This window comes from Artemia franciscana, chromosome 16 (genome assembly GCF_032884065.1).
Source record: "Artemia franciscana chromosome 16, ASM3288406v1, whole genome shotgun sequence".
Classification (NCBI taxonomy): Eukaryota; Metazoa; Arthropoda; class Branchiopoda; order Anostraca; family Artemiidae; genus Artemia; species Artemia franciscana.
The window spans coordinates 21,894,679-21,909,423 of NC_088878.1; the positions used below are offsets into that span (position 1 = coordinate 21,894,679).

The 14,745-nt window shown below is 36.0% G+C and overlaps 1 protein-coding gene across 1 annotated transcript in view; it reads left to right on the forward strand.

Moving 5' to 3' along the window:
* LOC136037222 (transmembrane 9 superfamily member 2-like) overlaps positions 1 to 6,434 on the forward strand; it is a 152,565-nt gene extending 146,131 nt beyond the window's left edge. Inside the window, exon 15 of the mRNA XM_065719825.1 lies at positions 6,243 to 6,434. Coding sequence (XP_065575897.1) covers positions 6,243 to 6,310 — 68 coding nt within the window. The 3' untranslated portion in view covers positions 6,311 to 6,434. The remainder of the gene's footprint in view (positions 1 to 6,242) is intronic.
* The last annotated feature ends 8,311 nt before the right edge of the window (positions 6,435 to 14,745 follow it).

The window sequence follows — 14,745 nt, forward strand, 5'->3', positions numbered from 1 at the left end:
AAGTTTCTAGTACAAGTAAATGAGGAACCACTCTTAACATCTAAAGGTCAGAGGTAGAAACCGCTGTGGATATCTCAAATCCAATAAAATGCCCGGGATAGACGGTATACATGCAGAACTGCTCAGAGTAGAATCCGACGTTGTCATCAATCTGTACCCTGAGACTAATCCCCTCCACCAAAATCACTATTCGGGGCGAGGAAATCGAATGGGTCGACCAGTTTATTTACCTAGGAACTGTGCTATCATCCACAAACGACTCCTGACCCTTGCCTTGACTTTTTTCAAGTGACTACGTTCTATTTGGAAAAATAAATACCTACTTGGTGCCTCCTCCAAACCCGCGCTCTGACGCGTAGATCGTACTACAACACAATAGGCGGGAAAGCAATTCTTGTTTTGTTGCATACACAGCCTGGATATTGGTATCTAAGCTTTGCTGCCAGTCTCCTGTCTCCAGCCGCTAACATCGCTATCGCGCACTGTGTCCCAAAAATAAATTGAGCTTTCATAGCTGTATTAAGCTGTGGATGGAAACAAAAATGAGTCAATTGTCCAATCGCCATGTCAGAAAGCCTTGTAAATGCCTAAAGTTTAAGCGCTAGTTTAAGTTAATAGCCTAGTTAACACCTAGGAAAAAAACGTATTGTTTAAAAGAAAGTTTGCTAGTTTCATATTCGATATCCTTCTGGTTCTACGCTATTCGGAAGGAGGGATAACGGTTGTTGCACCCCTTCCCCTTTGTTGAATTTTCAATAAACTTTTTTTTTTTGGAGGGGGGGATTGCTTAAATAGTATATTTTTAAGCTAATTTCTTTGACTTTACAGTTTCCATAGATGTTGATGATATTTCGATTGGAACAGTTCTTCACTGAGTGTGCGATATATATATATATATACATATATTATATATATAATGTTAATAGGAATAATATTAGTAGTAAAAATATATGTTACAGTAATCGTTCTTAATTGCAAAAAAGGGTTTAGCTTGAAAAAACACAAATAAAGTATAAGGAAGAGAAGAGGACCCGAAATCTTTTTAAACTGATGTGCTTATTCGATATTTTTTAAGACTACCGGTGATGGCGGGCTGTGATTAATCATAGCATTTATAGAACTATGATTTCACGTGTCTGAACTTGATCTTACCTCTTTGTGGGAAATGCCACATTCGTGTCATCTTGTTCCAGAAGAAGAGCATGTTTTATCTTAATAAATGTGTTAGAGATTGTATCAACTAGGGAAGTATCAACCAGGGCTAAGAAGTAATAGGGATTTTATGGTTGCTACAACTTAAGGATGTGTCGGTCAAATTTTCACTTTTAGATTAGTAATTAAGAAGTCATTGGGTCGTCATAAGAACCTATAGTCTCCAGTTTTAAAGATTAGGAGCAAACGGTTGATAATGTTTTTCCCCTATTTTTGTTATATTTAAAAAAAAAATGGTGCATTCCAGAAACCAATTAACGCTAATGCTAGTTAGTCCTTTGCTTTTATTTTTCTTCCAAAACACCTGATAATAAAAGAACAAAAATTTTTGTGCTTTCGATTAGTCTGAGCAGTCTAACTACTGAATTTGTTGTTGTTGGCCATTTTGAAAAAAAAAGAACTAATAATAAACAAGGGTGTATCCAGGATTTTTGTACCAAAGGGTGTGAGTCGTTTTTTTCGAAAAAATCAAAAAAACGCATCAAAATTTATTTATATGCGTTTGTGTTACGTTTTTACAAGTCCAACTATTTTTTTGGGGGGGAGAGGGGGGGGGGTCAAACCTGACACCCCCCTGGATACGGCCTTGATAACAAATAATTAATATTTTTGGGGGATAATTGGCTTCTGGAAAATACCCTTAGTACATGACTCGATCAGCATATTTCTTCGGCATTCTGACATTATTACATCCAAAGATCAGGGTTGCCAAGGACATTAAACCAGAGATCGATAAGTCAGAGCAAACAAAGTTGACTTACCCACGTATGAAGTTTAATGGATAATTGTCGATATTTTGTATGTGAAATGGAGGCTTCTTGTGTTATCAATAAGTGAAGCAGTTAGGAAAAGCTAAATCTGGCAAACCCATACATGGACTCCTTCAGAAGTTTCTAGTACAAATAAATGAGGAACCACTCTTAACACCCTAAAGGTCAGAGGTAGAAACCGCTGTGGATCCCTCAAATCCAATAAAGTGCCCGGGATAGACGGTATACATGCAGAGCTGCTCAGAGTAAAATCCGACGTTGTCATCAATCTGTACCATGAGACTGATCCCCTCCCCCACCAAAATCATCATTCGGGGCCAGGAAATCGAATAATCGAATGGGTCGACCAGTTTATTTACCTAGGAAGTGTGCCATCATCCACAAACGACTCCTGACCCTTGCCTTGACTTGTTTCAAGTGACTACGTTCTATTTGGAAAAATAAATGCCTACCCTTAAACCTGAAGATGCGACTCTTCCGTACCTTAGTGTTCCCAGTTGCAACGTAAGGAGGAGAGACATGGACTCTTAAAGCTGATGACAAGCACCGACTGGTGATGTTTGAAACTAAATCGCACTGAAAGCTTAGTGGTATCGCTTACATTGACCGAGTATCAAACGAACAACTGCTGTCCTCCTTGAATTACCCTCAAGCCATCATGCAGGCCATCAAACTCCAACAGCTTCGATGGTTAGGACACGTTCAGTGTATGTCCCCAGCCCAACTGCTCAAAATAGTCTTTGAAGAATAAATGCTTCTCGTCCAAGGGGACGACCTCCCAAGCGCTGGTGGGAAAAATTTTGTAACCATTTCATCCCAGTACTGCTGAGGACACAGCATAAATAGTTATGCGGATAGTAGCGGAAAGTTTCTCCAAAAATGGTACAGATTAAACCGCTTGTCAAAGGATTTGCCGTTTTGCGTCTCAGCAATAGTCCCAGTTGCTTCTTGGCATTGAGGCAGATCACAGCATATCTCATTTATCATTGCTTGTGCGTGAAGGCGGAGTCATGAAGAGTGGTTTTGCTTAATGTGTTTCAAAAATCTTAAATGGAGAGTATATAGCTTTTCGCTTCTGTTCCCTTATATATTTATGCTGTGACTGAGGACTGCAACAAAGAGGGAGGAATTTCGAAAATATTATTATTATGCCATTAGAGAAGCCCCCGAATCGGCCAACCTGGCCGGATGGGAATTAAATAAATAAGCAAAGAAGCAGTTAGAGTTCATCTCTCATTGAATTTATAAAGGCTCCGCTAATATTGAAAATAAAACTTGAGTTTTATTACCATAGTGTTCCCAGTTGCAACATAAGGAGGAGAGACATGGACTCTTAAAGCTGATGGCAAGCACCGACTGGTGGTGTTTGAAACTAAATCGCACTGAAAGCTTAGTGGTTTCACAAGCTTAGTTTGTCCAATACAAAAAAATTCAAAATCTATGTGACATTCACAAAGTCATCGAAGGCTGGCAAGTATGTCTTTGTAGTAAATTTTAAACAAAAAAGTGTTTAGGTCCTATGCAAAAATATTCCATTGAAAAAAAGGCAGTTGATAGGTTGGATCGGTTCGGATGTAGTTTTTGAGGGTATATCTTGAGTTACCTTCATTAAGTTACTTCAATGAGAATCAAAGAGCAACTGAGGAAAAATAATGAAAAAAAAACTAAAAATAAAATTATGAAAATAAAAGTTACTATTTGAAGTACCTCAAATAGCTGCTTTTTCCCTACGTGGATAAGTAGTGACAATTGTATTTATTATTATTGGTGGTGGTTTTTATTTGTTTTTAGATTAGTTTTCTTTCAATTTTTTAAATTTTTTTTCTCGTGCTGAGGACGCCTTGTTTGGATACAGGCAAAATATCCGCGTTGTTTTAGTCTTTGCTCTCTACTGGCCGTCGTCTCGTTTGAAGTTTTCTTTTTGTAGAGTTTTATCTCTCTTTGCTTGTCTAAAACCTCCTTGCTTGGCTTGTTTAAAAACCTCCTGAAAAATATTTAAGATGCGAAAAAGAGTCAGAAAGATGCGAGTAATTAGCCCTGAAGTCACTCAGAAAGGTAGTGCGGCAACATCGGGCTCATTATAATCTGGCTAACTTGAATACATATTAAGAGAAGAAAATTCCTTCAGGATTAGGTTATTGGAACTATATCTACCGCCTGCATCAGGCCTTTTCCATAGTATCCAAATTTTATGTTTTATGCGGTTCCTTCACTGCTAACACAGAAGTAAAGGTATCCGCGACAGTTACCCCAGACTGCTCCCTAGTCATTTAAGATACCCTAGTTGGTTGTCAGGTTTCAAGTCTATGATAAATTAACTTGTTTCTCCCTGCCAGAACTGGGCTAAGCAGGAATGTTTTGCAAAGTTCGGTGTTCGAAGTGCTGCCACTAAAAAAAAACTCCTGAAAGTTTAAATACCTCCTGAAAGATATTTAAGTGTTTTAGATTAAGAAAGATACGAATAATTAGTCCTGAAATATCTCAACCTAGCCCATTGCAAATCAGTGATCTTAAAATCTAGACTATTCCCACTTACCGATAACATTTTTGCGTTGCGAGAGCAACATTTTGCTTTTGTCGCTTTTTTTTTGTTTTTTTTTTTTCGAGCACCCTGATTACAGCTTAATCCTAGAAAATGGTAAGGGTCGAACTTCTGCGGTTTTTACAGAAGGTGTGGACCTTAGGCCGAATTGATGAATATGACTTTGCATTTTGGAAACCCTCGTAGAACTCTGCCTCAGGCCAAAAAGGATGGTTTGTGCTTGTCTACCCATTTCTGTTCGTGATTTTAGCTGAGTTTTATAGATTTAGCATTCTGATTTTCGAACCTGGGATTGCCATAGACAAATGGTATCAGATGTGCCTCTTAAACTTCAAAAGTTCTCTCATTGCTAAAGAAATTGCAGTTTATCCTTTGCTCCTTTCTAAGCAATGACGTTAGAAACTTTGCCTACGGCAAAAAAAGCAACTTTTGAACTAACACAGATAGATTTTTTTTGACGGCAGTCGATAGCTCTTGATGTGCTGATCAAAGTATATGCAATCCATTTTTGGGTCGAAAAATTCCCTCATGAGATATGCCAGTTAGAAAGTATCAAGGGGTTGACAACTTCAGTAGTAATGTACACACTGAAACCAAAAATAGGCCGTTACAGAAATGGTATCAGATATGCCTCTTAAACTTCAAAAGTTATCTCATTTCTAAAGAAATTAGAGTTTATCCTTTGCTCCTTTCTAAATGATGACGTTAGAAACTTGGCCTACGGCAAAAAAGTCAACTTTTGAACTAAGACAGATAGATTGTTTTTCAACGGCAGTCAATAGCTCTTGATGAGCTGATCAAAGTATATGTCATCCATTTTTTGGTAGAAGAATTCTTTCATGAGATATACCTGTTTGAAAGTTTAAAGGGTTGACGACTTCAGTAGTAAGGTACACACTGAAACCAAAAATAGGCCGATACCAATTGTGACACATATAGGGGGGTTTTAAGCAACAGTCGGCTGCTAGCTCATAATCATTTTCGGCAATGAGGGGTTTGCAACTTTGTGTATCTATTATTTGTTTCCAGTGGTAAGAGATGTAGGGGACTTGTAAGTAATAATTGGCTTTTAGGCTACAATCATCTTCAGCGATGAGGGGTTTGCAATTTTTGTGAGTTGGTGTACCTGGTATTTATTTTAAGATCCTTACAGATTAACAACTTTAGCGTTTAATCGAAGCGACGAAACAAAACCAAATTGTTGCTCCCGTAACACTTTACTCGGCGAAGCCGAACAAAAGTTGCCACACCACCTCACGTTACCCATGCAACGTAGATCTAGTTTTTATTAAGGGTTCATGTTTTTTCCTTTGCAACTTTTATTGTTTTTGGGCTTTTTTTTGGGGGGGACTTAGTTTTTTACTTCCAGATTGAATGAAAATAGCATATCACTATGCTTGCACATTGGGGACAGGGAAGGGATCCCACTTGAACAATCAAAGGTTGTTTCTAATTCGAATCACGCTATCCCATTGAGGAATGCATTTTATGACATTGCTTTCTTTTATATTGAATAATAGTGTTCCTCGGAGTTCTTTATTGTGTATGCGCACATAGTGTTGTTGTTTGTTTTTTAAAAAAAGGAGCTGTCATTGAGTCTATTCACAGACCTTATTTTTGATCTCCTGCAAATTTAAGAAAAATACCAAGTAATTCTCTAATGACTTTTGGCACAAAATTACTTTATTTTTAATCTACTTCATTATCTCTTTTTTTAGGAACGATTGGATTCTTTGCATGTTTCTGGTTTGTCAGAAAAATCTATTCGGTAGTCAAAGTGGATTAGTGTATTATTTTAAATGTGATATTGACCCAGTGTAGTGAGAATAAAATGGCAAATTTTGCCTTTTTAAACATCAGATTCTTTGTTGTATTGGACTTTAGAAGACATCCTGTGAACAAAAATCTTCGAATTAAAGTGTAAATTGCAGTCTAAGAGTTTTGTCTATAGATTTTCTTTTGTGGTGAAGGTATTCTAATTCTGTATTTTATATTGTTACCCTGGTATTCGGCTTTCTGTTTTGCTAATATTACTCCAAATGGGTCAATGTTATTGTAAAAGGAAGTTAAATTAAAGATCAAACAGTGAGGAGATCAAACAATAGAACAGTGAGGTACCAAAAACAAGAATGTGGTTTAGTAATATCGTTAAACAAATACATTTTCCCTTTTAAATTAATTTCTCTACTATGTCTTATTAATTTTGATCAATGAGAATACATGAAATTGCGACGAAGCAGTAACTATAAAGTGTGACTAAAGCTTGTATGCCGGAAATGGATTGGTCATTTTTTGACATAGTAATTAGCAAGTTGCCCTTAGTGCCAAAGATCAAGTCTAAAGGAGAAGACGAATACAAGAAAGATTATTGTTAAGATACTGGGCAGCAATGCTCTTAGTTTCAGTTTCAATTTGCTTTTGGTTCCCGCAACTTAATTCTTTTCCCTTTTTTTCTTCCTTTCTTTTTTTTTTCTTTCATCCTTAAGTGTAAAGTTCGAGACGAATACAAGAAACATTATTGTTAAGATACTTGGCAGGAATGCTCTTAGTTTCAATTTCAATTTGCTATTGGTTCCCACAACTTAATTCTTTTCCTTTTTTTTCTTTCTTTTTTTTTCTTTCATCTCTAAGTGTAAAGTTCGAGACGAATACAAGAAACATTATTGTTAAGATACTGAGCAGCAATGCTCTTAGTTTCAATTTCAATTTGCTTTTGGTTCCCACAACTTAATTCTTTTCTTTTTTTCTTTTTTTTTCTTTCGTCCCTAAGTGTAAAGTTCGAGACGAATAGAAGAAACATTATAGTTAAGATACTGGGCAGCAATACTCTTAGTTTCAATTCCAATTTGCTTTTGGTTCCCACAACTTAATTCTTTTCCTTTTTTTTTCTTTTTTTCTTTTTTTTTTCTTTCATCGCTAAGTGTAAAGTTCGAGACGAATACCAGAAACATTATTGTTAAGTTACTGGGCAGCAATGCTCTTAGTTTGAATTTCAATTTGCTTTTGGTTCCCACAACTTAATTCTTTTCCTTTTTTTTATCCTTTTTTTTTTAGATAAATTGCAAGCCTGTTGGGAAATTCAGAGCTGCACACAGGGACATTCCACTCCCATTAAATACCTCTGTAGGATCGAACTCTCGGAAAAAGTGTCACTTGAAAATGTGGATTTTGTGTTTTAAATGTTCTCTCCAGGACATATACTTTTTCGGCTACCGCCTTAGGTGAAATCTAAATAGATTTGCGGTACTGGTGGTTTTTAGTAGCTGACAATCTTTCATTGTGCGTTCAGAGGTTTTCTATCTACATAGGAATTTGTTACACGATACAATTCGTATCGTTGTATCGTTTGTCTACGATACAAAAATCGTAGAAAGGTTCAAATTGTAAAGGAGTGTGAAGACCCTTGCGTCGTGAAGACCGAATTGTCTTGATGAAAATACGAATCTATAATAAGCATAAGCTATTTGTTTTTTCTGTAAATGGTAATCTGTGCAGTTTTAAGAATTTTACGCGAAAATGGAGCTTGTGCTTCTATCAGAAGTTAGCAAGCTTTGAACCTTGTAAATGGGTTTAACAAGCCTCTATTTCACTCTGCATCTCAGATGCTGATTATGCTCTTACCTTGAATATTTCTATAAAAAAATAATCCGACAGTGTGTGTTTCATACTTTTTGCAACAATCCAAATATTCAGGGATTTAAAGAGTTGATCATTTGAAGTTCCGCTTTCACCGCTTAGTTCAAGATAAACAGGGCTGTATATACCAATACATGCTTATGGATATCTGCTTTTTGATAAAAATTAGATATGTTGACAATTTTGAAATCGGAGAACTGGCAACATTTTTAAAGTCAAATTTGCGCTACCAGTAGTAGTGATGACATGTCACTAGTCTTACTAACCACCTTTTTTACTGAGTAAACACCAGTAGTAATGATCACTAGTTTTACCAACTACCTTTATTTTTTATTGCATCAACCGTATGGGAATATCCTTAACCTTTAGGAATTCATTAGTAGTATTTTAGGCCGTAATAATGCCATCTTAAACGCCAGTAGTAATGATCACCAGGCTTACAAACGAACTTGTTTTTTGCTGCCTGAACCGTGTGGAACGCCCCTTAAGGAATTTACTAATAATATTTTGGACGTCACTTCTACCAGGAGTTAGTTTCAGGAGGCAATTGGCCACAGGATAAGGTTTCTATTAATAATTCTGCCGTACAAACCCCTGAATAAGGCGATTGGTATGAAGGATTGACGAACTTCTCCGGACGCCTAGACTCTGGCAGTGATCATGATGCAAATTTTTCCAGAGTGAAGCGTATGCTTGTAGAATAGTGAGGTAGCTGTCACGTAAAAACTTTTTTAGAGCAATTTCGAGTAGTCTGTCTCAAAAGTCTTGCAAGGAGTTAAGGTCTTTACCCAAAAGCTAAATTTTATAAACAAGCAGTAATGATCCATGTTAATAACATTTAAAACTTATTTTGTTAAAACTTATTATGTTAAAAACTTATTTAATAACCACAATTATATTCCTATATTTATCGAAAAATTATAAAAGCCGACCCGACTCGGCATTTTCTTGTGGACTTGTGTGAATTGGCTACTAAAAAGCCTTTTTGACAGTCTTAGCATTGGTAAATATCAGCTCCGGAGATTTTCGCTTTCTGTGCAAAGTTTTTCATTTATTCCCCCCTTCCCCCGAAAATGCACACGAATATCAAAATTACATGAAAAATGCTGAAATACTTGTTTCTGGAACTTATGTTTAACGATTTTCCGACGAATTCTTTTTTATAAATTTAATTAGTAGACATTAACGTTCTCAGAATAAAAAAAATGCCAGTTTTCTCCTTTCATTTTATTTATTGAATTTTCTTTGACGCTCCATGACAAATCGGGAAAAATTTAAAATTAAGATACAAATGCCCAAATGTTCTCTTCCTTTGCCAAGTTTTCATTTACTCCACCCCACCTCCCTTCCCACAAAAAACAGAGAAGTGTAAAAATTACTGAAAAACTGCTAAGGTTGAAATCACTTGACTATTCTGAAAGCCATCTTTAATGGATTTCAAACAAAGTCTTCTCGGATATTTTTTTTTCAATGAAATTAATTGATATTATAATTTCACGGAAATTAACTCTCTATGTTTCTTTAATTTTTTATCCTTACCGTTCCCCATCTACCTTTAACCTTAACTGTTAACAGGCTTTGGTTCAACTCGAATCTCGATTCAGATTTTTCTGGATATTGTTCTGGCTATTCTGCCTCACGACTTTAGCCCCTGTACCCTGGCCTGGCAGCGCATGGGCAGATTCAATGGGTGGTCTTAGGGGATCTTGTCTCCACCAAAAGTTGTACTAATTACAGGGGTGGAGGGCAAAAATACCAATTGGGCTCCAAATTTTTATTAGTCCCCCCAAACATTATTTCTGGACCCTCCTGTACCCTAGGATGTTCCTAAATCCTACCCTATCAAAGTACACTGAAAGGAAGTCATTAAAATCCAAGCATATATTAATTTAAAATTGAACGCAGGTTACGTTGCATATAAATATATTTTAAGTTTATATAAAGAATCAGTCCACGTCATTTAAATATATAAATCGAGATAGCAAAACACTTTATAGCACTGAGTAGAAATATATCAAATATAGTTTCAATACACTAAAAATTCAAAATAGGTAAAAAGTACATTGATGACTGACATAAAAGTCTGCTAGACAGAATTATTTATGTAAGCTGATGGGTTTGGGAGGGGTTGCCTGCAACATTTCACATACTAGTAGTTTCTGCTTGCTTCGAATCGCTTTTATTTCAAGAGTTGGGGAGTGGCTGACATATTAGAGTAGCTATTCTTCATAATCCTTAGTAAAAAATTGTTAATATTTGTTTTAGACTTAAAAAAAAATAAGAATAACTAAATCCCTTAGAAAAGGGGTTAATGTAATATCTGCACATAGCAAACTGCTGCTGCGATATAGATCTACTTACTGGCTGGTACAACTCTGTAATTCTCGGGGGAGGGGGTCTTGTTTAATCAACTTCTCAAACGGGTACAAGATTTTCGAAGACTTAATAGCTAACATTATCGTACAATCCCTCGCTATCGATTGCAAGATTCCTGAAAGTTGTTTTTAAGGATTCTGGACATTTGTTATTCTAAAAACAGGCCTTTTTTAGAGAATTTAATTGGGAAAAGTTTATTCACTGGGCCATATCGAGGATTTCTTAGATGGGGAGAGGGTACAAATTTTTTTGTACGCTCAATTTTTATTGGTATGCTCAAATATTACCAGTGACAGGTATTTGAAATGTTGCTGATCATTCATGTCAGTCAAGGAGTTTAAAAACACGACACAAGCTAGCGTTAATCACCCCTAAACTCTAACACTATCTTTGGTCTTTAGAAATTCTGCACTTACGTGGGACACGCACAATTTAGAAACCTGGAATGTATTGAGTAAGTAGAGCGCTCTCAAACAAAGCACACAATTGAATTGAATTCATATTGCTAATCTAAATGTGATATTTTCTATATTATCTATATCTTATCCAAAGCCGCCCAAGTCCAGACAATAAAATTGTTTCATTGGCTCTCGTTTCGGGAGAATAGTCCAAATAAGAACATAATTTTTAGAAAAAATTTGAACACGTATTTCTTTGTTTGATTGACTCAATTGGAATAATATGGGTGCCTAGTTTCCCCTCTGCTACAGAAAACAGTCTGTAAAAGAATGGATGACCCTTCTGGAGCTTCGGTAACCCCATTTCAGCGGTGATCAAATTCAATCCGGGCCCCCTTAATTAAAAAAAAAATGAATAAGATAACAACTCATCGTGACACACGGCTACCTGAGGCACTGCCGTGCAAGTGTGCAGTGGCGTCAATCGGGGTGGGGGGCATGTGCCTCCTTAGATTTTTTGCCTCTCCCCTCGATTTTCAAAATATCCTTCCTTATAAGATTTAAAAAAAAAATAAATCGTCTCCCATAGATTTTGAAAACATACATTCCCCCTCCTCTCTTAATTTTCGTGAATTGACACCACTGAAGTTACGTCAGTTTCTTGTCTGTTCCTACATCGAGGGTGGCAAAGACAGATTTGAATTTCAGTTCCTAGAGTTTCCAAGCATTTGTTTCTGTCAAAATGCCAGCTCATTCCCTTATTAGCACCGACACAGAGAAGTATCACGTATTGTTAGCCCCCCCCTTATTTTTACTGAACTTCTGATATTTTTACACACGAATTTTACGTCTGATTGATAGTTTTAAAATGATTGTAGTTTCATTGTTTTTTTGTAGTTTTGGCAAAAACTTAGTTCGGCATTTTTTTTTTTTTTTTCCTGGGATAGTAACTTTCAAATGCAAATTTTATATTATCTTATAAATTAACACTACATGAATTTTACGAAAGAGCGGAAAAACTTCAATATTGTGTACCAAAAATAAAATGCCGCCTGAGATTCTCATGCTGTTTTGTGGCGTTTTCTCCTCCCCCCCCCACGGTTTTCTAAATGTTTTTAAACGAATAAGTCCGTTACTAAAATATGATTCCAGTTTCCCAGGTAAGTGATGAAGTCCTTTAGATCATCCTTTCTCAAAATTTCTAAGGTTGCTACATTCCAAACAGATCTAATATAAACTCAGTAATCTCACAACACCCGAATAATAAAAGTAATTCGAGTCTTATCATTTGTTTCGCTAGTAGTATTCAGTTATTTCGTTAGCTATTGATTGATACATGATAGTTCTTTTACGTAAGTTATCATTTTATATATAATGTATATTTCATTGAAATATACTAATTAATCAATAAAAGGTTATCTTGTATTTGTATTTCACTCTTTCTTATCGATTGTGACCCCGTGTCTATGGGATCACAACCCTGAGGTTGGGAAGCGATGGCTTAGACATCCAGCAACATTTGTAGAGTTGACTCGAATTTTGTATATCCTCTACCATTCAATTATTCGTGGATCATTCCTGTCATTCTATGGTAACGCCCATTCATAATGAGATTTTACTAATGCCAAATAGCTCGTGATGTTATGAGCCAGTTAGAATTTTTCAGCTAATAAGATAGTTTCATGAAAAATCTGGTTGTCAGAAAAATCTGACAACAGCTTAATATCGGTATTAATAAAAATCTCACTGCGAATCAGCGTTTAAGAAACTTTTTGCACAACAAAAAAATCCCCATCACCCCCCCCCCCTCAACTGATTCCTTGTGTGCAGCGTCAGTGATTCTAAAATGTACATAATAATGCATATTTTTACAAAAATTATTGGACTTTTTGGACTTCATTGGACTACAAGTATTATTGACTACAGGAGCCATTGGACTATTTCATTGGACTACAGGAGCAAAAAGGCATAATGATGTCATAGAAGGCAAACTCAATTCCAAAACATAGTTTAGTATCTTACAACAACAAATAATGTTGGATGCATCTTCACGCTTTATCAGACGAATATAACGTCTACATCCTACAGCACAGCTTAGATATACAATACACTAATGAAAACTCGATTTATTTTTGGGACACAGTGCGTGGTAGCGATACTAGTGGCTGGAGACAGGAAATTGGCAGCCTGAATCTAAAAGATCGGAGCAATTGGACAAACAAAACAAAATTGTGTTCCCGCCTATGGTGTTGTAGTACGATCAAGGAGGCGCCAAGTTCAGAGCTCTGTACCAAAAGCTTCTCATGGGCAACATAGGAGTTTTCATAACTGTATTGTATATCTAAGCTGTGTCCTACAGGTACAGAAAACTGTTTTTACATATTTAATTGTCGATACAATGACATGTTTGAAATCAATTTTTTGTTTTACCAGAGTCATCATTTTCCAATCGGACACGAATATTTGTAGTTAATTTTGATGTTTTTACGTGTGCCCATAAATAGAATTTTTCAGGCAAGCATTCATTTCGTCTGCAGGGGTTGATCTAGGTATTATAGGTAATGTTTGCCTGAAATCTCCCGCAAGCAATATAAAAAACTTTTTCAAGTTTGTTTTCTCATTGTTTTTTTTTAATGCTGGAAATTCCCACGCCCCTAAAAGAAATTTCCCTTCCTTCATGATAAATTCCTCCGTGGAAAGATCCTCACACGTAACGCCCTTCACCCACCCTCATCCCGACGCAAAAAAGTCCCCCTGAAAATGTCTGTACACTTCATAATATCCATGACTATATGCAAACAGTGGTCAAAGTTTGTGACTTGCAGTCCCTCCCCCGGGGACTGTGGGGGATTAAGTTGTCCCCAAAGAAATAGTTCTTAGGTTTTTGCTCGTAACTTTTGATGGGTAAGAATCAACTTTTATACATTTAAAATCAGCATTAAAATGCAGTTCTTTTGATGTAACATATTGGTATAATTTTTTTTTTTAGAGTTTTGGTTACTAGTGAGCCTGGTCGCTCCCTACTACTGTTGGTAACAACAAACTGATTGATATAAATTCCTCATTGCGGACGCACCAAGGAGAATCTAAGAAAAATGTGCAACACATGATACGCCCTTAAACTCTTCAGCGGAGAAGATAGGAACGCACATTACTCTAAATATACCTTTGCGGTGACCTTTAGATCCTTTAGCAGATTATTGAGCCAATTCACCTATGATGAATGATGAATGAATTTATTTAGTGATTCGACTTGCAAAAAAGTGTTTCACTTTCTATTCTAAAGCTAAGCACTATGGACACAAAGAAAAAAAAAAAAAAAAAAAAAAAAAAAAAAAAAAAAAAAAAAAAAAAAAAAAACATGAAAGCAACATAATTCATTTACCACACATAGATATAAAACACACGAGACATATTAATGAGTTCAAAATTCCATGATTCTAAAAATCTAGGCGACCAATTTTGTTAATAAAATTCATGAATAAACGACGTACATCCTTCATATGCCACACCAAGTTTAGATCTAATAGGAAGCTTACGCTATAAAAAGTTAAATTTACTTGTAATGAAAATCTAGCTTGTGTGTACAAGGGACAATCAAAAATGACATGATCCATAGTTTCATCTTTACCACAGACACATAAAGGGGAATCGGTTTTCCTATTGAAAAATTAAACTCCTGTGAAGGAGTTCCTGAACCTATTGCGCTAGATTCACTAGAGGATATAATAAAGTCTTTAAAACCATTAAAAGCTCCTGGCCCGGATGGAATTGTAAGTTTAGTCATACAGAAAAATTTTGGAGTATTATC